The 24839-nt window shown below is 39.1% G+C and overlaps 4 protein-coding genes across 4 annotated transcripts; 2 read left to right on the forward strand and 2 right to left on the reverse strand.

Moving 5' to 3' along the window:
• Positions 1591-4520, forward strand: LOC104779971 (putative pectate lyase 11). Its single transcript, XM_010504415.2, has 5 exons — positions 1591-1821; positions 2372-2814; positions 2924-3224; positions 3850-3988; positions 4079-4520. Exons 1-5 carry the CDS (start codon positions 1679-1681, stop codon positions 4298-4300), a joined length of 1248 nt encoding a protein of 415 aa, XP_010502717.1. The 5' UTR covers positions 1591-1678; the 3' UTR covers positions 4301-4520.
• Positions 6028-6502, reverse strand: LOC104779972. Its single transcript, XM_010504416.2, has one exon. It carries the CDS (start codon positions 6433-6435, stop codon positions 6028-6030), a length of 408 nt encoding a protein of 135 aa, XP_010502718.1. The 5' UTR covers positions 6436-6502.
• Positions 15532-16464, forward strand: LOC104783609. The gene is made up of 2 exons (XM_010508747.1): positions 15532-15856; positions 15974-16464. The coding sequence occupies exons 1-2, from the start codon at positions 15532-15534 to the stop codon at positions 16462-16464; spliced, it is 816 nt and encodes a 271-aa protein (XP_010507049.1).
• On the reverse strand, positions 23967-24839 carry LOC104779973 (mucin-1-like). The gene has a single exon (XM_019244557.1). It carries the CDS (start codon positions 24758-24760, stop codon positions 24224-24226), a length of 537 nt encoding a protein of 178 aa, XP_019100102.1. The 5' UTR covers positions 24761-24839; the 3' UTR covers positions 23967-24223.

Consider the following 24839-nt stretch of genomic DNA (forward strand, 5'->3'; position numbering starts at 1 on the left):
TTTTTTTTTTTTTTTTTTTTTATTTTTCTATTAACAGTTTTGGTATGTCGAAAAACAAAATTTTGTATGATGTTGCTTACTATAGAAAGGGATCATGTTGGATGTAGCACCGGTAGAAATTCCAAAAGTATATTTGAGAACAATATACTCATAAGAAGGTTTGATCTTAGTAAGAGCTCTTTCTTCACTGATATGTGTGATATAATCAATCCAAATGCTCAAAGCGTCCAATCTCTTATATTTCATGACTAATGTCAAAAGTTTGAAAAATAGAGTATCCGGTTGTGGATACCAATTTGAATGTAGGAAAAGAAAAAAAGAAAAAAACTGGCTTTGACTTTAAATTAGAGAAGTATACACTGAAAGTGATCAAAGTGAAATCATCTCACTTCGACTTTTGGATGGTATATGGTGAAATGGAAACAAATTGTTTGGAGTGACCATAATTTTCTTATATCTTTTTTTGGTTAAAATACATTTTGGGATCTTTTTTTTTGGTATCCATCATTTCATCTTCACTATTGGGTACACTGTCCTGGTATGGTTATCAACTCAAATGCTCAACGCATACAGTTTCTCATTTTCATGATAGTTTGGAGTGATCATCCTTTGGTTATCACATTATTCTAGAATCTTATTTTGGGCATTCATCTTTACGATTAGGTGGACAAACAATTCTAAGCACCGGAAGAAAAAAAAAACCTTGGAATAATGGAAATGGATGAAAGTAGTGTTATAATAAGAGTGACGCTGTGACGGTCGATGATAGCAATTAACAAACCAATATGTTCTAATTTGAGAATTGTGATGAGATGATTACGTACCATACAATATGATAATAATTCATTAAAAAAGACTAATCATTGTGTTGTTACTTGTTATACTATGATTCATGATCATTTGGGAGCTAGCTAGGCCGCATACGAGGGTGAAGAAGAAAATCGATAAAAAGGGATTTGTCAAGAGGAGTGATTGCGATTTGTCTAGCTCGAGGATATTGCTCACTCGACTTTGCATTTGATCTTCCGGTCCCCTGAAGCTTCCAAAAAGGATCACTATAGTTAGATTAGCTTCGTACCATTACCTCTGCACACTTCACAAGCAAAACATATGATATTATGATGTCACAAAACAAATTGTTCTTTAAATGTAGAAATGCAAGGGAAAAAAAAAGCACGAAACGGCATCGTTCTCAATGTCAAAAATGTTGACTTTAGGCAGTTACTTTTGACTACCATGCTCAATTAACGGTTAGTAGGTTTTTACTTTCACAAAGAGTCATCATTTCGTTTAAACACACATAAATTTGATCCTGTGATTTGGTTTCTTTGATTGCAAATGTGAGAGAGACAAATTGAAGAATTTCCTAAAACGGCATCGTTGGAGGTCAATAAGGTTGACATTAAGCAAGTACTTTTTTGACTACTAAGCCCAATTAACGGTTTCACAACATTAACCGTTTGTTATATGTTCACCTGAAATTACGATAACGTAGGGTCCCAACTCCATAGAGAATTTTAATAAAATAAAATCTATATAGTATATCTCACGAAAATAATTTAAAAATAAATCACGCCTTCACTCCCGGAACTCTTCTTCCTCTTTAAATACTTTCCGACAATAACAGGCTTCAACACAAAAACACGAACTCTCTTTTTATTACCTTTTCTCTCCATCTATGTTTAGAATAATGTCTTCGTCTTCTAATGTCGCTTACGCTTTTCTACTTCTTCTATCAATCTGCAACACGATTGCATTTTCTAAGAGTTCGTCGTTGGCCCATGTTCAAGATCCAAATCTTGTAGTTGACGAAGTTAAGAGGTACGTAACATTTCAAACAAAGCTTTGAATATGATAATTTCAAGTTTGATAGAACAATGTGGGTTTTTGTGAAATTAAAATGTTATTATGATACATTTATTATGTATACAAAATAAACTGCGACATTATATTCCACTAACAATGTCTAACATGATTTTGGTTCTATTATTACTATATCTAGCTCTCATTTTACAGATTCAGTTCCCAATTATTTTGTAAACTAAACGTCTAAACTTTTAAATTAAGAAAGCTCTTTTTCACAAAAACTAAGCTTCACTATGGTTCACATGATAGTTACCCAGTAAAGGACTTTATGTGAACTACTGTATCTGTAATATCACAAAGGGTTAAAGTGAAGCTCGGTAGTGCATATACATTGGCCAATTTTTTGTCCAACAATTTTTCCTCAACCGACATAATATGTTCACATTTATTTATTTCTTTTCTTAAACCGTACACTTTTTATCCATATATTTAATGTTTCACATTTATTTACAGAATCAGTTATGTAATTATTAAGAATTTTTGTCTATTTTCTCTCTCTTTGTAGAAGTGTATTCAATGCGACAAGGAGGAGCTTGGCCTACCTAACTTGCAGAACCGGAAATCCTATCGATGATTGTTGGCGGTGTGACCCTAATTGGGAAACAAACCGCCAACGGCTAGCAGATTGTGCTATAGGGTTTGGCAAAAATGCTATCGGAGGGCGTGATGGCCGGATCTATGTAGTTACGGATCCGTCCAACGACGATCCAGTGAACCCTAGACCTGGAACTCTAAGACACGCAGTCACACAAGAAGAACCACAATGGATCATTTTCAAGAGAGATATGGTTATTAGGCTCAAAAAAGAACTTATCATCACATCTTTCAAGACCATTGATGGTAGAGGCTCGAGTGTTCACATTTCCAATGGACCTTGCTTAAAGATCCATTATGCAACCAACATCATCATTCATGGCATTAACATCCATGATTGCAAACCAGGACCAGGTGAGGCAAATTTATACTTTTAGCAAGTGTTTAATATAATGAATACAAATGTTTCTAATATATGGAAAACATAACATATATACATGCTAATAATATTTTGTGTTTGTAGGTGGCATGATTAGAGATGGTCCACGTCACACTGGATTGTGGATCCCATCCGATGGAGACGCGGTGGCGATATTTGGGGGGAAACACGTATGGATTGACCATTGTTCGTTGTCCAACTGTGATGATGGACTCATAGACGCCATACATGGTTCGACGGCTATAACCATATCGAACAACCACATGACTCACCATGACAAGGTCATGCTTTTAGGGCATAGCGATAGTTACACGCAAGACAAGAACATGCAAGTCACAATTGCGTTTAACCATTTCGGAGAAGGACTCGTTCAAAGAATGCCACGGTAATTCTTTTACCCTTCATTGCGTGCACACATATGTATAATAGTAGTTAGAATACATTTATATTAGGCTTGTATGCGAAGCACGCGTATAAAGAGTAGTTTGAATGTGAAAGCTTCACTTTAGAGACTATAGAGTATGGAAGAAGTCAACAAAAGCGGAATGAGACTTTTTAACCACCATGGAATGGATCGATCACATCGCTATATAGAAGATTCTTTTTATTATGAGATACGAATTGATGAATATATTGTACCACTAAATCAAAAAACAAGTGTCGGCCATATTCGTTATATCTTCGTATTCGTTTCCACTTAATTTCAGTGGATTAATTAGAGAAAGATGATAGCAGTAGTTTATATGCCAATGCAGATTTGAGTGTATATATATGTGTATTATTTCTTTATACTTTTTATATATATGCTTGGAAATGCTAATTTTGACATTTGTTATATTCGTGCATTGGATATAGGGAGATGCATGAAAACTTAAATAATATTAATATGAGACATTCGAGATAAACTAAGAGAGAGAACATTTTTTCAATTGTTTTAAACCATAAAAATTGAAAGGAAAAGGTTAGTAAAATGCTAATGTTTATGGTTTTGGTTATAAATAATTAAACAGGTGCAGGCATGGATATTTCCATGTAGTGAACAATGATTATACTCACTGGGAAATGTATGCAATTGGAGGAAGTGCTTCTCCGACGATATATAGCCAAGGCAATAGGTTTCTCGCCCCGAACACCCGATTTAATAAAGAGGTACATAATCAATATGGATAGAATATTTTCATAAATGTTTAATATCTTATGTTTGTAAATATATTTACTTGTATTTATTTATATGTATAGGTAACTAAACATGAAGATGCACCCGAGAGCCAATGGAGAGACTGGAACTGGAGATCGGAAGGGGATATGCTGTTGAACGGAGCTTATTTCCGAGAGTCGGGTGCCGAAGCACCTTCCACTTATGCAAGAGCTTCAAGCCTGAGTGCTAGGCCATCGTCACTTGTGGGTTCCATCACGACGACGGCAGGCACTTTGAGTTGTCGGCGAGGCCGTCGTTGTTAATGATAATGCAATCATTAAGAGAGAAGATATTTATTGGATCATTGTGGTTTGCAATGGTGCATATGTTTAACAAATGGTAAGAGTTTTTTTCTTTCTAAGGTGAAGTGCTTTAAAATGTAATGTTATATGTGTAATGCGTCTGCTATGTCTCTAGGCATATGCGAGAGATTAATGATTTTTAAGTTTAATATCAATATAATTTTCAAGCTAGCAAACATCCTTTCGTTTTTTTTTTTGTTTTTAACATGTATCAACCATATACCAATATTATTTGCGACCTATTTTGGGCTAAATCCTGGTCATAGATTTTAGTAATTATTACAAAGTTTTCATTCTACCTTAACTACCGTAAGGTAGAACTTTTCTTTTCAGTGATTTGAGAAAGAAACTTCAATACTATAACATGAACCCACTATATAGATAACAGTAAAGTTTGTCAAAAAAGATTTTGTTCAGCCAATCACGAAGAGGGGAACATTGTTTGTGGATCGATGGAGTTGACATAAAAAAACGGGCCAACGCCATAAAGTTGTCGGCAACACGTTCAAACGCAACAGGATGCTGTTTACGTCCAATTTTCTCGGACAGTACACACATTCTTCTTGTCTTGCATGCTATGAGCTTGATATAGATTTTGTCTTGATAGTTAATTAATACTTGATAGTTAATTAATACTTGATTTTGTCTTGATAGTTAACTAATATGTGTTCTTTCTGCGAAAAAAAGACGAGCTATTTTGTTTCGGTTTAGAAAAAAAAATAGTATATATTTTCACATGCTTACATTTTGGAATTTTGTTTTGAAAATAAACTATGTAACAAGTGTCATTATGTGGAAAACAAAACAAATTAATTGTTTAATAAGCCTAGTGTTTTTACTTAACTTTTTGTTTTTTGTTGGTCACGGTTAATTTCTTTATGTATTTTAAAAGTATTATACTAAACTATTAAATAAATATTTTGAAAAATAACCTTGAATTCAAGATTCATGCGCCATTTGGGTCACATAAGGCTTCTTTGGTTCAATTTTTTCGTGACTTATATAATCGGTCATTTGGTGCTCAAAATAAATTTTAAATTTAATATATTTTTAAAAAATGTTGTAGAAAATAAAAAGATTATTCTAATAATATACCTAATTTTCAATATAATGGCTATTTTAGTAATACATTTTATACAAAGATAAAAACACCGAATAACTTATAACCATTTGAATGCAATATTTAAAAAATGTATATGTATCAAACCTAACGTGTATCCAATCGAATACATGACATAAAAAAAAACCTTATTATTGCAATGCAAAAATGTATGATACATGAAGATGGTATATGAAGGTGATTGTCAAACTTGGTGAATCTGATTGACGGCAATGGTTTGAACTTGAAAGTCTTTAACTTCAAAGTAGTTGGAAGACACCTTTTGAAGACGAAAAGATTGTATGGACTCATCGATCATCTACTAGATTATAGCGGATGTTTGGGCTAAGAAACAGGGTCTTTTCTACAGTTTTATTTTCCATGCATGATTACGTTCATCTAGTTATTTCGAATACATAACACTGAGATTATGCTATTTCAACATATTATTAAAGAAATTTCCGGTTTACATAAATAAATAATATTAAAAAAAAGGCTCAACGCAAAATCAAATTTGACGTTACACAAATAATAAGTATATCATGTTGCACACTCTATGATCGAACAACATCATATATCTTTGTCCGTTTCAAAAGAAAAATAAGCTGGCTCCTCCCACCGCAACAACAACAGCCAAAACGGTTGAAGAAGATCTAGAGTCGGAGCTCGACGTTTCGCCATCCTCCTGATCCGATTCAGGTTGTGCAAGCGTATCGGTAATATTTTTTCTGCTTTCGTCGGTACTAATGGGAACGTAATCCCCCACTACCGTGACACCGTCTGGTGCAAGTTCTACGGGGATTTCGTAATCCGGATAATCTTGAGATGGACCAAGACTATCTATCAAGTTCTTTGTAGAGTTATCTGTTGTTGCTTTGTTGTCAGCAAGGGTCTTTGATGAAGATGGCGGTTGAGACTTTCCAGAATCAGCTGCTGAGATTCCATTAACGACGGCGAGAACTACGAAAAAGGAGACGAAGAAGAAGTGGTTGGCCATCGTGTATATGTGTGTTGATATTGATCCCCTAAGCTCTTTATCGTGTAGAACTTTTTGGGGTTATATTATTTAGCTAATTTGAATGTAAGATGATTCTTGTGAGGTTCTCAAATTAAGCAGATTGACTAAACAATCAAGGAGAATTGAATTGAATGGGGAAATGGAGAATGGTGAGAATTTAAACTTGTATAGGAGATGGAGGTTTTTGATTGGTGAGCTAGTTGCTGTTTTACGGTTAGGAGTTGTGTTTCTTAACTCATATTTGTGTTCATGAACTGTTCCTGGTTCTCCTATTAGAAATGGTTATAAATTTTAACTATTTTTAGAATATGGTTACTTGGTTAGGGTATTTTTAACTAGTTTGTTTGATTGTTTGTTTGTTTCATATGCAATCTAGATGTAATGTGAATATGAGAAAACAATACACAAACCATCTTATATAATATGATAAGGTTTCCTCTACACTATTGACATTTGGCAATGCTAATACTTGACATGTGTCATCTTTTTTCTCTATTAATTATTAGCAATTAGGTAATAACCCACACTATATGCGGGATAAATCGACTCAAATAAAATTATTACAAGTAAAATTATTATTTGGAATTTAAAGTGTCATAATAATAATTTTACACATATTTTTTTTATTTTATTCAAATTTACATTTAATTATTTTGTGTAAAATTATTATTATGAAACTTTAAATTCCAAATAATAATTTTACTTGTAATAATTGTGATAATTTTATTTATTTTTAAGATTATTGTAATAATTAATTTTTAATATATAGTCCCTTTGTTTCATAAAGAATGTCATTTTAGAATTTTATTTTGGTTTAACAAAAAGTGTCATTTTACATTTCCAATGCACTATTTTATATTTTCAATACATCTTTTTCATTAGATTTTCTAAATTTACCCTTAATCTATGACTAAATTAATCCATTAAATATTTATTAAATAAGGACATATATGTATATTTTAATATTTTCTTAATTTGTGTGAAATGTGTCAAAATGACACTTATTATGAAACAAAGGAAGTACTTGAATAGTCATCAAATGTTTTAAAATCGAAGAATAAGTTTTGTATTTCAAAAAGTTAAATAGATGAATAAGTTTTTTAATAGTTTATGAAATGTAATTTACTCTAAATCGTTAAATATGTTATAAAAATGATAATTAAATTATTAACTATATATATGTTTTTTAATAGTTGATGAAGTCTTTCATTTTAAAAAACAAATAGAAAGAAACATTACCTTATATATTCTAATGACACATTTATGTAAATAATAATGAAATAAATATTTCCTTATATATTTTAATGGAACATTTTATAAATCAAAAGACTTATTTTTGTAAATATGTTTATCTTGAGATGCTTAATTGTAATTAAATTTCCAAATCGCTCTGGTGACGACACATCAACATTTTCAACAAAATGCTTCTCTATTAATATATAGGGGATTTGTTCACATTAATATACCACAATTAATTTATATACTTTTAAAATATTTTTCCATTTTATTTATTTTCCAATATTTTATTTAAATTTTTCTCCACACTTTTATTATTAATATAATGTGGAGAAGAAATTCATATATGAAACCAAAAAGTTTCTCTTAATTAATAGTAATATTTTTAATTATTTACACTAATTTAACATAATTTATTTCTCTACTTATGATAATTAAAAATTAATATATATATATATATATATATATATATATATATTCTCAATTTCTACATTTTCATTAATTGACCAAGAATAATTTCTCTATGCTAATATTTGACATGTGTGATCTTTTTTTCTCTTAATTATTAGCAATTTATTCACATTGATATACCACAATTAATTTCTATACTTCTTGAATATTTTCCATTTTATTTCTTTTCCAATAATTTTTTAAAAATATGCTAAGGTTTCTCTAAACTTGCTCTAATATTTTTAGATTGGCAATGCTAATATTTGACATGTGTCATCTTCTTTCTCTCTTAATTGTTAGCAATATGGTCACATTATTATACCACAATTAATTTATATACTTCTTAAATATATTTCCATTTTATTTATTTTCCAATATTTTTTAAAAATATGATAGGGTTTCCCCTAAACTTGCTCTAATATTTTGACATTTGGCAATGCTAATATTTGACATATGTCATCTTTTTCTCTCATAATTATTAGCAATATGTTCACATTAATATACCACATTTAATTTCTATACTTCTTAAATATTTTTCCGTTTTATTTCTTTTCTAATATTTTATTTAAAATTTTCTCCACACTTTTATTATTAATATAATATGAAAAAAAAATCATATTTGAAACCAAAAGTTTCTCTTAATTATTAATAATATTTTTAATTATTTGATAGGGTAATTGGCTTCATCCTTCTGCAACTGCCACAAAACGTAGGAAATAACATTTCTCTGCTGCATCAGCACACATCCCAAACCAAATCCAGAAGCATTTGTATATGTAAGGCTCATTCTGCTCTGGCAGTGCCAACACCGGCGTGGTAGTCAGCAGAAACTGCACATTCTGTTCTGGCACTCCCTAATGGCATGAATCTTTTCTGGATCCACTGAAACTCCCTTTGCAGAAACAATGTGACCCAAGAATATCGTCGATGAAAATGATGACAGAAACATCAAGAAACTCCTGGAACATGCTATTCATCAATCTCATGAACGCTGCTGGCACGTTAGTCAACCCGAAAGACATCACCACGAACTCGTAATGCCCATATCTCGTCCTGAATGTCGTCTTCCTCACATCCGCCTCATCTATCAGGATCTGATGATAACCCGACACAAGATCAATCTTGGAGAACCAAGTAGCACCCCTCAACTAATCCAACAACTCATCGATCCTGGAAAGAGGGTACTTGTTCTTCACAATGACCCGGTTCAGAGCCTGGTAACCAATGCACAAGCGGAAACTCTCGTCCTTCTTCTTAACGAACAACATCGACGCTCTCCATGGTGATATGTTAGGACGGAAGAATCCCTTTCTCAAAAGATACTCCAGCTACTTTTTCAGCTCTGCCATCTCTGTTGGAGCAATCCTGTAAGCCGCCTTGGATAAAGGCCTAGTCCCCGGTTCCAGCTCAATCATGAAGGGATTAGAAAAAGATGGTGGTAACTGATGTGTCTGCATTTTATAGGATTTTAACAATAGTTTTTTGTATTTGTTTTGAGTATTTTGTTAAGTCCAAGTGTGCTTTTAGAGTCTTTTTAGTCTTGTGTGAGTCTATACAGGTTCTAGGTGACTTTGGAAGGAATTTGAGAGCTTTGGGGATGAAAACATGCATCTGGAGCTAGATTGGTTGAAGACTGATCGGGCTAGCAAGCAGATGGAGTGAGAGCAGAAAAACATTCCGGATCGACTGATCGACCAGTCCCGTCCCCAAAGCAACTTTTCCTTTTATGTTTCAAACCGACTTTTAGGGTTTTATTTTTACTATTTAAGCACGAGGCTCGGCCTCTAGAAAAATAACTTTTATTCTACGCAGCTTTTGAGTACTTGTAAGCTTTGGGAGAAGATCTCTTATACTTTTTAACCCTTTGGAGAAGAATTTTGAACCCTTTTATTTCTCTTTGCAATTCAAACATGTTTTCTTCATCTTTGATTTGCTGTTCTTTGATTTCCATGTCTGAGTAGTTTTACTGTCGGGTTTCGGGTTTCAAAAGGGGTTTATGACTTTCTAAACTTAGGTTGTTAGACTTGGGATTGATCTTATTGTTCTTCATCTATTGTTGTTCTTAATGCTTAAGCTAGACTGATAACCTAGATTAAGATCTTAGGTTTAATTCATCTAGGCATCAAAAGTGTTGTTGAATTAGGTGAGCAAGATGATCAAAAGCCAACGAAAGTTGAACTTAAGGCACCTTGTGAACAAAATCAAACTTGAACTTATTGCTTGCTAGGATTGCTAGATTCAAACGACGGTTTAGGGTTTATTCAATTCCTATCATAGATAACTAATGCTGCGACAGTAGGTTAGTTTTACATTCGAAATTTGAGTTCAAGAACGGTATCTAATGCTTTCCCAATCTATTATCTAAATTCGTGATTGTCTCCCCTAACTGATTCCCTACGCCCAATATTTTCCCTTGATTTCAAAACTCTTATTTATTTTTTGTTTTTAATCGGTTACTTGAAAAACAATCTTTCTCATCGCCTTAGCTATATTTGACCTTTGATCAATTTGGCGCCGTTGCCGGGGACCAAAACGCTGCCTTTGAAATTTTAGATTCATGTTTAGTCTAAGGTTATTTTATTCTAGTTTACTAACTAGTTCTTGCAATTTTTTTTCCTCTGTTTCAGGTGTATGCATACAAGGAGCAGCAAACAAGCCGATTTGCGTATACTGGAAAACAAGGAGTTAGCACAGCTTGAACGCGAAAACCGGAAAGCAAAAGCCCAAACCAACCCTATGGCTGACGGAGAAGAAGCAGAGGTTCGTCCACCCAACCCTCAGCTGGATCTCGTCCAACAACAACAGAGGCAGGACCAGCAAGAGCAAGCTGCACCAAATCCGCCAGCAAGGCAAACCACCTTGAGGGACAAAGATGCTCACAACAGACTGTTTGCGAATCGATCTGCGATTCCACCACCCGCTCCTGCGAGGCAAGACTATGAGATTAAGCATAATCTAATCAATCTGGTTCAGAATCGTGTGTTCCACGGGTTGCCATCGGAGAGTCCTCTAGATCACATCGAGGCTTTTGAAAGGCTGAATAGCACGACGAGGTCCAATGGTGTTCCCTACGACTACCTCATGCCGACTTTGTTCCAGTTTTCTTTGGCGGACAAGGCGCTAAGATGGCTGAATCTACTGGATCCTGGATCGCTCACCACTTGGGCACAATGTAGAGCAGCTTTCCTAAACCACTTCTACACCAAATCGCGCTCAGCCAAGTTGCGAAGCAAAATCACTTCCTTCTCTCAAGGAAGTATGGAGACTTTCTGCGAAGCATGGGAGATGTTCAAGGAATATTTGAGAGATTGTCCTCACCATGGTTACAGCCAGGAGAATCTGATGAACATCTTCTATGGTGGAATCGAACAGAAGTACCAGATGGCGTTAAACACAGCCAGCAAAGGAGACTTCTCCACCAACACCGCGAACAAGGCCAATGCACTGATAGAAAATCTTGCGACAAGCAATTGCAATCACGGCACAAACTATGATCGTACGGTGCGGGTCAATGCTGTCAAGACTGATGCTATTAAAAATCTCACAGCCAAGGTGAATCTCCTACTGAAAAGGGATCACCAAAACGTTAACTTGTGCGAAGAAAAGGCTGGGGGATTTGCAGATTTCGGAGCTGAGACATACCTTGAGGGGACATAGGAGATGAACTACATAGGAGGACATGGAAATTTTCAGAATCGAGGTTTTAACCAGAATTTTAGGAATCATCTTAACCTGTCCTATAGGAGTAACAATGTCGAGAATCCTCAGGATCAGATCTATCCACCGCAACCTCAACAGAGCAATTTCGCACAGGGCTTCCAGAACAAGCGGACAGGCTTTGGAGGATCGAATTTTCAGCAGAAACCTCAAGTCAACAACTTCTCACAAGGTTATCAAGCAACTCCACCGCAGGCCGCAGCCTCGCAAAAAAAGCAAATTGGAACAGATGATGCATGCTTTGATGGAAAATCAAAAGAAAAACGCCACTAAGGTGAATGTCAAGATCGACAACATGTATTCTGAGCTGAATGGGAGGATAGAATCATTAAACACTCACATGAGAGTCTTGGAGAACCAAGTGGCACAGTCTGGAGCAAGAGTCAAGGCACCTCGAGGAACACTTCCAGGGAAAAATGAGGCTAATCCAAAAGAATTCGTGAATGTCATCACCCTTCGAAGCGGCAGGGAACTCAAAGAACCACATCAAAGAGAAGGGACTGACCGATCCAATAACAAGACCAAAAATCCAAGACACAAAATCAGGAAAGCAATTCTGATGAGGTTCCTAACGAAGCTACTGATGGCATTGAAATCTCTGGTACAACTACTGCTGGGGGAATGCAACCTTGCAGACCCCAATCGCCTTATGTACCCAAACTCCCTTTCCCTACTCGTTGTAAGTCCAAGATACAGGAGCGAGAATATGAAAAGCTGAAATCGGTGGTAGGAGAGCTTCAGGTCAGACTCCCTTTCATCGAAGCAGTAAGGATGGTTCCATCTCTCAAGAAGTACATGAAGGAGATCCTCACCGATAAGCTCAGTTTGGAGTGAGGAGTAATGTATCTCACGCAAGAATGCAGTTCAATGCTCCAAAATCGAATGCCAGAAAAATGTGGAGATCCAGGACTGTTTACTCTGCCTTGCACAATAGAAGATCTCAATTTCAATAAGTGCCTCTGCGATTTAGGAGCAAGTGTGAGCCTGATGCCACTCAGCGTTGCAACGCGACTTGGTCTATACACTTTCAAGACGAGCCAAGTCACTTTAGTCCTTGCTGATCGCTCTACCCGACGTCCATAAGGGATATTAGAGAACCTACCAGTGCAAATTGGGAACTGCTACATACCCACTGACTTCATTGTTTTGAAACTCAACGAGGAATCCCAAGAACCCATTCTACTTGGAAGACCTTTCTTGGCCACGGCTGGTGCAATGATAAACGTCCGAGAGGGAAAAATTGATTTGCACATGGATGATTTGGTCTTGAGATTCAACCTGGAGAAAGTAGCTAAAAAACCCACAATCGATGGCCAAACTTTCTGGGTTGACACAATTGGAGAAATAGCTGACAAGATCTATGACGAAGTGTGTACAAGTGACCACCTGGCCGTAGCATTAACGAAGAAGGAACCAGAGCTGGGATACTTGTCTGAGGAGACTTTGAAGATGGCAAAGACACTCGATGCTGTAGAAATTCTGGGACATGAAGTCTTATTCGTCAATCTGCAAACTGGACTGACCGATCCAGCTCCTCTGGTGGACATAACCGAAATAAGCGATGGATTGACCATTCCTGACGATGGATCAACCGTTCCCGAAAACTGCTCTGGGACCAAGGAGAACTAGGAGGATTGGAGCGAACTCAAAGCTCCAAAGTTGGACTTGAAACCACTCCCTGAAGGGTTGAGGTACGCTTATCTTGGACCTAACTCCACCTATCCTGTTATTATCAATTCTAACCTGAATAATGTTGAGACCGCACTCTTGCTCTGCGAGTTAAGAAAATATAGGAAGGCTTTGGGCTATTCCTTAGATGATATTTCAGGTATATCACAGGAGTTATGCTCACACTGAATTCACCTTGAAGACCCTTCTAAGTCGTCCATCGAACATCAAAGAAGGCTGAATCCAAACCTCAAGGAAGTGGTGAAGAAGGAGATCCTTATCTTTTGGGTGCCGGAGTTATATTTCCAATCTCCGACAGCACTTAGGTGAGTCTGGTCCATGTAGTACCAAAGAAAGGAGGAGTGATAGTTGTGGCGAATGAGAAGAATGAATTGATCCCTACAAGAACAGTGACGGTCCATAGAATGTGCATCGACTACCGCAAGCTCAATGCCGCCACTAGGAAGGATCATTTCCCCCTACCTTTTATTGATCAAATGCTTGAGCGCCTGGCGAACCACCCTTGTTACTGCTTCCTGGATGGATACTCTGGCTTCTTTCAAATTCCGATACATCCATATGATCAAGAGAAGACAACATTCACCTGTCCCTATGGCACATTCGCCTATCGACGGATGCCCTTCGGACTATGCAATGCTCCTGCCACATTCCAGCGTTGCATGATGTCCATCTTTTCTGACTTAATCGAGGATATCATGGAAGTTTTTATGGATGATTTTTTGGTGTATGGCTCATCTTTCCCTTCGTGTTTGGCTAACTTATGCAAGGTTCTTCAGCGTTGTGTGGACAAACACCTTGTTTTGAATTGGGAGAAATGCCATTTCATGGTCACCGATGGGATTGTCCTAGGTCATCGAATATCTGAGAAGGGGATAGAAGTTGACAAGGCCAAGATTGAGGTGATGTACAGTCTACAACCGCCTAAAACAGTGAAAGATATACGCAGTTTCCTTGGTCATGCTAGATTTTATCGACGGTTCATAAGAGATTTCTCAAAAATAGCTAGACCACTCACCCAACTGTTATGCAAGGACATCTCCTTTGAGTTTAATGCAGACTGCTTGGAGGCTTTCCTCACAATCAAGCATGCCCTGATAACAGCTCCAATAGTTCAGCCACCCGATTGGAACCTTCCATTCGAAGTTATGTGCGATGCAAGTGATTTTGCTGTTGGAGCAGTTTTAGGACAGCGCAAGGATGGTAAATTACATGTTATTTACTACGCTAGCAGGACACTCGATGGGGGCACAGACCAAGTATGCTACGACAGAAAAAGAACTTCTCGCCATCGTTTTTGCGTTTGAAAAATTCAGGTCCTATTTGGTAGGCTCCAAAGCCATTATACACACAGATCACGCTGCACTACGTTATTTGCTAACAAAAAAAGATGCTAAACCGAGACTGTTACGGTGGATCCTGCTTTTGCAAGAATTCGATCTTGAGATAAGGGACAATAAAGGGGTAGAGAACGGCGTGGCAGACCACTTTTCTAGGCTGAGAATCGATGAAGAGTTCCCGATAGATGACCGATTACCTGAGGAGAATGTGTATGTGGTCGCAGCTTTCATGGAATGTTATAAGGAGAAGGCTGATGCCAAGGTTCTTCAACAAATAGGTTACGATGCCCCATGGTATGCTGATATTGCAAACTACTTGTGTGCTACCGAAGAACCTCCGAATTTCACTGGATACGCCAAGAAAAAGTTTTTACGAGATGTGCAACGCTACTTCTGGGATGAGCCTTATCTTTACAAGCATTGTGCTGACGGCCTCTACAGAAGATGTGTTCCTGAATCAGAAGTTCAAGGCATCCTCTTTCACTGTCACGGTTCCAACTATGCAGGGCACTTCGCTACATTCAAGACCGCGACAAAAGTGCTCCAAACTGGCCTCTGGTGGCCCACTCTATTCTGAGATGCACACGATTTTGTCTCCCGATGTGACTCTTGCCATCGATGAGGGAACATAAGTAAGCGGAATGAGATGCCACAAAAATTTATCTTGGAAATCGAAGTATTTGACTGTTGGGGAATCGATTTCATGGGGCCTTTCCCACCTTCCTATGGCAATCTCTACGTACTTGTGGCAGTGGATTACGTTTCTAAATGGGTTGATTCTTTAGCAAGTCCTACCAATGATTCTAAAGTGGTCCTCAAAATGTTCAAGCACATAATTTTCCCACGGTTTGGTGTCCCTAGAGTGGTTATAAGCGATGGGGGAACTCACTTTATCAACAAACTCTTTGAGAACCTTTTGAGGAAGCATGGCGTGACACACAAGGTTGCCACTCCTTATCATCCACAAACCAGTGGGCAGGTCGAGATTTAAAATCGGGAGATCAAAAGCATTCTAGAAAAGACGGTCAATTCGACCAGGAAGGGCTGGTCATTGAAGCTCGATGATGCATTATGGGCATATGGGACAGCTTATAAAACGCCTATTGGGACTACCCCTTTCAAGCTGGTTTACGGGAAGTCATGTCACTTACCTGTCAAGTTCAAATACAACTCCCACTGGGCAACTAAGCAAATGAACCTCAACGTCAAGACGGCAGCCGAAAGACGCCTTATTCAACTGAATGAACTTGATGAAATTCGCATGGATGCTTGTGAGAATGCTAGAATATACAAGGAACAGACCAAGACTTTACAAGACAAAAGGATTATTCCCATGAACTTTGCTGCAAATGATTTGGTCCTACTCTTCAACTCGAGGCTGAAAATATTACCTGGGAAATTGCGTTCTCGTTGGTCCGGCCCTTTTCGAATCAAAGAGGTTATGCCTTATGGTGCTGTTGTGCTTTGGGACCAAGAAGGAAAAGACTTTACTGTTAATGGCCAACGTCTTAAGCCATACCTTGCGGATCATGATCCGATAGAGGCTTCCCTCCCTCTGGAGGAGCTCCAAGCTGCTTAGGCAGCAAGAACAGTCAGGCTCACGACTCTAAACAAGCGCTTATGGGAGGCAACCCACAAGGTTTGCATTTGCTTACCCTACTCTATGTTTGGTTTTTCTTTAGGAAATTTGTTATTTTTGTTTACTTTATAGAGACACTCGAGAATCATGTTTGGTAGTGAGCTTTATTTTCAGGAACAAGTTCAAAACGCAGAAGATGCGAATCCCTTTCAAAGGAATGTTCCACAGCCGTCAGGATCAGCCAGTCCATTTTTGGATCAGGCGATCTCCGTTCCAGGTAAGTAAACCGAGAGAAAAAGAAGGGAAGAAAAGACATTGGTATTCTGGTTTTTGGACTTAAATTGAACCGGGTAAAACCCGGTTTCGTGTCCAATCTCCCAATACTAAACCTAATTTCTTTTTCCTTCTTCCTTCTTTCTCTCTCGCCGTCCCCGATTTCGATTTGCTCCCCCTCTCAAATTCTCAATCGTTTTGATTCAATTTTGGGTTTCTACCACTCGGTTTTTCATCCTTTATCCAACCCATTTGTTTTATCGATCAATCGAACAAGGTAACCACTCTCCTCTCCCAATTTTTGTTCGATTTTCGGCGGTTTCCAAGTTTAAACTTGAAATCCTTGCAATCCTCTTTCCCTCCTCCCAATTGATGGGAGATTTAGTAGGATTATTTGTCATAAGGGAATCTTGGGACTAGATTTAGGCTGCTGTGGCTTGAATTTAGCTTAGGCTTGTAAATTATGTTGAATAGTTAGGGAATTTTTCAATTACATTCCTTTGCTCACATGTTGAATTTTTCCTCGCTTGCAGAAAATGCCTAAACGACGTCGCATCGGTAAGGAGTCTGCCACTCCTTCTGAAGAGCCACCAACGAGGGCTTGGAATGATGAGGATGCTAAGTGGTTGAAGCTACTCGCTCATTGTAAGATGGAGCCAACTCGTTTTGTTGATCGCGAGATTTTTGAGAAAATGGGCATGCTAGCAGACTTTGATGAGTTGGTAAGGAACATGAGGTTCGATACTTTTGCTGAGAAGGCATGGAACTTACTTGAGCAGCTCGCACAAGAATTTCTCGCCACTATACGAGTGGGTCTGCCAGGCGGTTCTGACGCGGTGGCTGAGCATTGTTCGATCAGTTTCTTCCTACTCAAGAAGCACTACGTCATCTCAATGTTCGACCTCTGTGACATCTTTGGTTTCCCTAGAAACAAGCTATGCAATATGGAGAAGTACAACAGCAGGACTGACATTTGGAAGCTGATTGGAGCTGGGAATTATGTTTCTCGTGGAGCCAGGCAGTCTCGCATCCGCAACCTAGTCCTTAGAATCACTGCTAAAATCTTGAGCAACACCATCTATGTTAGGGCTAAGACTAGCACATTGCAGCTACCTGAGTTGTGGATGTTCTTCCATGGTCTTCGCCGGTTCCTCCATGCTCCGAGTTCCCCGATTTACCAACAAACTCATGATGTTAACTTTGGATTCCTACTCTCTAATTTGTTTGAGCAGGTGCGAAGGAACATGGCTAATGCTAAGAACAAGAGGATCCTGATCGGCAGCTTGGTGACTCCTATCATCGAGTATTGTGGCATCATTTTACCACGGCACACTTCGATTACAAAGAGAAAGTTGCTTGACCTCAAGTATATGTTCACCAGTGAGATTCTAGTGCGTCACAACTTTGTTTACCGCTTTCAAGACAAGGAAGTTGATTCCTATGCCTTTCTGCACTTCACTTCACAAACCACATAACATCGCTTTTGAGCCTCTTGCTGACGCCCTTTGCAATATCGACGAGGTCCTTTTGGCAGGGGAACGCGAACAGGTTTCCACCAGATCTCGGAGCAGCTCCCTTCCTACAGTTGCAACTACATCTTCACATCTGTCTCATTCCCTTCCATCGTACCCTCCCTTCGACGTGGCTCAGCTTGTTGCTGACGTACCTAAGGAGGAGCCTCACTATGAGTTTGAGAGATGGGTTTACGACACCCAGAGGAAGAACAACCTGCTTCTTATGCGACTGGCTACTTGGCTTCAGACCCTCGCACCTTCCTGTTTCGCTCAACCACAGACGGATCTAGCTCCCGTAGGCAGTGAGGATGCCGCGGCTACAGAAAACATCCACACTACTCATTCCGCGACCGCTTCTCCCTCCAGCCATTCAGATGCCTCGACGTGACAACCACCTTTTATCGAACTTTTTCTTGGGTTGTTTCTTGTTTCTTTTTGAACTTTTTTCTTATGTTTTGTTTCATTTGCTTGTCAGAGTCGCCCTTCTCTTGTTTTACTTTCACATCGGGACGGTGTGAAGTAAGTCCGGGGAGGTATGTCTCCAAGTTATTGATGTCGTTTTCTTTGGTTGTTTCCTTTTGATTTTTCGAGTCTTTGAGTCACTTTCTTATTTTTATTGAGTCAAACATGTTGGGAAACTATGATCATTTCTAGGAATCTTTGGCTTTGAACTAACACTCTTATGATTGCTTTAGTACTTTCAATTTTAGAATGAAGCTTGGAATGAACATGAGCAGATTCAACACGCCCCAAAAGACACTCGCCAAAGAGGACAATAAGTTGAACCAGAAGTTGTTTCTAGCTTTGCAAGGACTTAACCGGATTTAACTTCTTGCCTTGGGACTTGGTATACATCGAACAAGACTCCTCCCTTAATCAATACAAGACATGCATCTCCTCACAAAGTATGCTTCCCCTCTCTCTTCCCTTCAATACTCTTCAAAAAAAAAAAAAAAAAAATTTGAGAGAAAATAAAAGAAGAAGAAGAGGATATAGGTAATAAAGAAGTGAACCAAGGGGTGTGCGTAAACCCGTGCATCTTTCGGAACTCATGGAAACCTGTCCCAAAAAGAAAAGAGCAAAGGATTGATAAAAAAAATAAAATGATACCCTAGAAAATTAGGGAGAAATCAATCCTTTGGAAGTGAGAAAAGAGAGAGGAAAGGGAGCATACGAAGGAGGTCTTGGGCGATAAGAGGTTGAAGGAGTTAATAAAGTTCAATGATCATTATTCCCATGGTAAGACTGCACCTTTTTACTAATCTGATGTAGAGAAACAACGATGGGAAGACTGAAGGTTCTCTAGGGCTGTGGAGTTCAGAATAGGGAGTGTTGATCCTAATCATGGGCAGAATACAAAAAGTAGTTCTTAATTTGATTTGATGAAGAGTGCAAAGCAGAAGTTCCCCAGAATATGTGAGTTTCCACTTTCAAACCTTTTCCTTGTTCTTGAGCTTTTGTCTGTTCTTGCTTGAGGACAAGCAAAGATTCAAGTCCGGGGGAATTGATGTGTCTACATTTTATAGGATTTTAACAATAGTTTTTGTATTTGTTTTGAGTCTTTTGTTCAGTCCAAGTATGCTTTTAGAGTCTTTTTAGTCTTGTGTGAGTCGTTACAGGTTCTAGGTGACTTTGGAAGGAATTTGAGAGCTTTGGGGATGAAAACATGCATCTGGAGCTAAATTGTTTGAAGACTGATCGGGCTTGCAAGTAGATGGAGTGAGAGCAGAAAAACATTCCGGATCGACTGATCCTCGCTCGAGATCGACAAGTCCCGTTCCCGAAGCAACTTTTGCTTTCATGTTTCAAACCGACTTTCAGGGTTTTATTTTTACTATTTAAGCACGAGGCTCGGCCTCTAGAAGAATAACTTTTATTCTACGCAGCTTTTGAGTACTTGTAAGCTTTGGGAGAAGATCTCTTATCCTTTCTAACCCTTTGGAGAAGAATTTTGAACCCTTTAATTTCTCTTTGCAATTCAAACATGTTTTCTTCATCTTTGATTTGCTGTTCTTTGATTTCCATGTCTGAGTAGTTTTACTGTTGGGTTTCGGGTTTCAAAAGGGGGTTTATGACTCTCTAAACTTAGGTTGTTAGACTTGGGATTGATCTTATTGTTCTTCATCTATTGCTGTTCTTAATGCTTAAGCTAGACTGATCACCTAGATTAAGATCTTAGGTTTAATTCATCTAGGCATCAAAAGTGTTGTTGAATTGTTTGAAAAGAACATAGGTGAACAAGGTGATCCTTAGCCAACAAAAGTTGAAGTTAAGGCACCTTGTGAATGAAATCAAACTTGAACTTATTGCTTGCTAGGATTGCTAGGTTCAAACGATGGTTTATGGTTTATTCAATTCCTATCATAGATAACTAATGTTGTGTCAGTAGGTTAGTTTTACATTCGAGATTTGAGTTCAAGAACGATATCTAATGCTTTCCCAATCTATTATCTACTTTTGTGATTGTCTCCCCTAACTGATTTCCTACGCCCAATATCTTCCCTTGATTTCAAAACTCTTATTTATTTTCTGTTTTTAATCGATTACTTGGAAAACAATCTTTCTCATTGCCTTAGCTATATTTGACCTTTGATCAGTAACCCCTGCAACGACTGAAACACATCCCTGAACTCCTCCACAACCTGAATACCGCTAACCAAAGACTGCCCCACTGACTCTAACATCGAGATTGTAATCAGATAGGCCTCTCGCCCCTTCTCGATCATCTTACCAGCCTGCATGGCCGAGATCACGAGACCCCCTGAAGTCGATTCCCTTAAATACAAACTCCCCTTCCGAGCGCGCTCAAACTCCACTCTACCCCGATGACAATCCAACTGAACCATGTGTCGATGCAACCAATCCATCCCCAAGATAACATCATACAACTCCACGGGGCTGATAAGCAAATCCGCTAGCCTCGACTCTCCTGCAATCTGAATATCAACTCCCCTTGCCCGTCCAAAGACTCTCAGAAACTTTCCTCCTGCAACTTTGACAACTCCCGCTCACTCTCCAGGATCTCTTCTGATATTGGCGCTCTTCACGCACTCCGGGATAATGAAGCAATGGGTTGCTCCATAATCAAATATGATGTGGGACGTAAACCCACCCACCAATAAGGTCCCTACACAAACCTCATGTGCTGAAACCCTAACATTCTATCACAGACAAAACATAATATCTGAACTACTGAATCTACAAAGTATGAGTCTCAGAAATTATACATGTTATCGCTCCTGCACTGGTTCCACCTGTCTCCACGGTCGAGTACACCCGCGATGTCAGCTCGATCCGTCCCACCGGCTGCACACCCAGCTGCACTCCTGGCTGTCCTCCAACATGCACTGCTGCTACTGCCATTTGCTACAACTTGGGACAACGAGGCTTGATATGCCCCGTCTCCCTGCAATGGTAGCACACTCGGGTATCCGCCCGCTGCTCCGCTACTGCCCGCTGCTCGACCCTCTGCGGACAGTTCACCACCTTGTGGTCCATGGTATCGCACCCATAGCATCCCGCACTACTCGGTCTCTAAGTAGCCTCACACTTTCTCTTGGTTCCCTGCGTAGGCTTGTCGCCCTTACTATCATGTGTTTGGATATCCTCCTCAATCACAACTGCGATCTCAACCAGCTTCGACCTCGTAGCATAGTTCCTTCCTCTACAGTGGACCCTCAAATAATCCCAAAGGGCCCTCATGAACCTCCTGACATGTGCCTCCGCAGACTCCAACGCCCGACCCTCATACATCCGAAGCCGACTAAACTCCTCGTCCACCCACAAACAGTCAGAGTCCCCTAAGACAACTGCAGGAACTGCACCTCCAACCGGTATAGTGCCTCACGAGGGAAGTAATTGCAGTTGAACTCCTCCACGAAATCAACCCAAGTCATCTCCATCGGAACCCTCCTGGCAGCCACTGACCTCCACCATAGCTGAGCATTGCCTATCAGGTTATGGACCCCTATGTCCACCCAAAACTCCTGAAGACATCTGAGCGACTGGAAGTTACGTTATACTCTCATCCTCCATGCATCCACAGCAGTAGGGTCGGTACCACTTGAGAACCGCTCTATACTGATCCTTCCCATCTCCCTCAGCATGGTAACATAATGGGAATGGGCTCTTGCACCTGCAGCCACTGGCTGCTGCACCTCCGCCACCAAAGGCCGCTCCATCGGAGCCTGTGCGGGTATAACTCCCGGCAACCACTCCAACAAGCCCGCCAGGTCAACACCTCCACCAGGGGTTCCACCTATTGGAAATCTTGCACCCGGAACTCCGGTACCACCAGCCAACTTGACACTGACACCGCCCATACCGACTCCATCGGCGCATACGGTCCTATCGACACCACCACTAGCCACACTCACGGACCCCTCCTAGAAAGCCTGCGACTCGCCGATGCCCTCTGCGTTCACATTATGATCCACATCCTCGATGGCAACTGGGCCTATTCCCCTACCACGATCACAGCTGTGAACACGACAGCATCCACGACCACGATCAGCAACAGTTCCACCTCTAACAATCTACACTACCAAAGACAGAAGGCTAAGGACACAACAAACCACATACACAAATATATAACTTACCGTGAAATCTCATTGAAGGCTCGAAGAGGATGTTATATAACCCCATGCCACACACTATTGACTAAATCACATGCAATCCCAAACATCAACAGAACAAACTACAGTTGATCCTAGGGGTGTCAATCGGGCTGGCCCGGCCCGAAACCCGTAAAGCCCACATATGTTTGAGCCCGGCCCTAACAGGGCTACAGGGCTTTTCGGGCTTTTTCGGGCTTAACTTACCGATAAAAATTTCAAACTTATAAGCCTTAAAAAGTAGTGTTTGAAGGTGTAATATAAATAAAATCTATGAAAAATTTAATAACTCATCTATATTCACTACAACCAACTTAATTAGATAGAAAAAGTTTAAAACTAAAGAAAATTTCGATACTTTAACCAAATAAACCAATATATAATTCATATAAAACATCATAGATAAAAATTTTAAAAGTATTAAGTATGGTAATTAAGTAAATATGAAACTAGGATTAGTCTTTACAACTTTATTTACAAGAAATTATTAATCAAATATTGCAATAAAACAAAAATGTTAACAAAAAGGTACAAATATTTTTGTTTAAGGGCTTTTCGGGTTGGCCCGAGCCCGGTCTGACTAAGCCCAAAAAACCCTATTGCCCAAATAGGCTGAACCCGAAAAGTCCGATTTTTTCTGGACATATATATTTAAGCCCGAGTCCGGTATTTTTCAAAGTCGGACTGGGCCAGCCCGTAGGTTTTAGCCCTAATTGATATGCCTCGTTGATCCTAAGAACTCTGATATCAAAAAAAACAATTCAACCCGTTTTTTTTTAATATTATTATAGAAATCTGTAGTATATATATTAAACGTACTTATGACTAGTTTTTTTTTTAATTCTTTTCCACAAGCTAATTATTCTATATTTAATTTTTTTCGTTAATAGCTCGTTTTTTTTTTGTTGATTTGGTATATAGTTTGCAAAGCTATACTCAACCTAATAATATTTTAACTGAATTTCGATGGTTTTGCAATTTTAAATTTGTTTATTAAAATCTTTCCATTTTTTTACGATGTTCTGCATTGTTGTCCAATAAAAAGATGTTATTATATATACTAGCCATGCAAGGATCATTAAAAAAATGGATGTAATTAAAATACAAATAGACCCTTCGAACCATGATCAGAATATCATGGTTATGGATATAATGACTAAAGATTACATACATCATAAAGAACACAAACTAAACATTTTATAAAAACATCAAATCCTAACCTCCGTACTATGCACGTGAATTTAACGTGTTACAAATCGGATCGGAGCGAGAACTGTTTTTAAAATAAACCGAAAAAATTGATATGGAACGTATAATATAGTCTTAATATGAAAGCCCCAAAAAATCGTGTTATTCAAATTATATGAAGAAGAGCCATGCAACGGCGGTGAGAATAGAGCCGGAGACAGAGATCTCGAGCAATGAGGCTCTTCCGGTCGGAGGCGAAGCTTCAGGGACGTCACTAGCGCCAGCTCCGCCGTCGGACGATGGAGACATGTCTGGAGTAGGAGCTGGCGGAGAGGAGGCGGTTGGTGCGTCGGACGAGCTGGAAGGACCTTCGGAAGAATCGTCGGAGCTTGAGTCAGGACTTGCGGCGGGAGTTTTGGCTGATGATGACTTCGGAGATTTTGCGGTGTTGCCGGTGCCTGAAGATGGGGAAGGGCTTGGAGTTGCGCTGGAGTTTTTCTTGGCCATGGTCGGAGCAGCCGTAGGTGGCGAGGTTGGGGGGGAGGCGGTTGCTTTTGGGGATGCTGAAGCCGCGGGAGAAGGAGAGGTCGAGTTTTTCCCGCCGTTGGCTTTCGGTGCGCTTGCCGGTGTTGGTGGATCGGCGGCGAAGACTGCGGTAACGGCCAAGGCGGCTACGGCGAGAGATAGGAGTTTAAGTGTCATTGTCATTTTGTTTGTAAAGATGTGTGTGAATATGTTTTTTTTTTGTCTGGTATGGTCTATTACGTCTTGTTCTTGTGTCTCTCGA

Source organism: Camelina sativa, chromosome 4 (genome assembly GCF_000633955.1).
Source record: "Camelina sativa cultivar DH55 chromosome 4, Cs, whole genome shotgun sequence".
Taxonomy (NCBI): domain Eukaryota; kingdom Viridiplantae; phylum Streptophyta; class Magnoliopsida; order Brassicales; family Brassicaceae; genus Camelina; species Camelina sativa.

Coding starts and splice junctions, on each gene's coding strand:
- LOC104779973 (XM_019244557.1), bottom strand. CDS start 24,760: ATGACAATGACACTTAAACTCCTATCTCTCGCCGTAGCCGCCTTGGCC.
- LOC104779971 (XM_010504415.2), top strand. CDS start 1,679: ATGTTTAGAATAATGTCTTCGTCTTCTAATGTCGCTTACGCTTTTCTA. Junction 3,225..3,849: donor CTCGTTCAAAGAATGCCACG/GTAATTCTTTTA, acceptor ATAATTAAACAG/GTGCAGGCATGGATATTTCC. Junction 3,989..4,078: donor ACACCCGATTTAATAAAGAG/GTACATAATCAA, acceptor TTATATGTATAG/GTAACTAAACATGAAGATGC.
- LOC104783609 (XM_010508747.1), top strand. CDS start 15,532: ATGCCACAAAAATTTATCTTGGAAATCGAAGTATTTGACTGTTGGGGA. Junction 15,857..15,973: donor TCCTTATCATCCACAAACCA/GTGGGCAGGTCG, acceptor CATATGGGACAG/CTTATAAAACGCCTATTGGG.
- LOC104779972 (XM_010504416.2), bottom strand. CDS start 6,435: ATGGCCAACCACTTCTTCTTCGTCTCCTTTTTCGTAGTTCTCGCCGTC.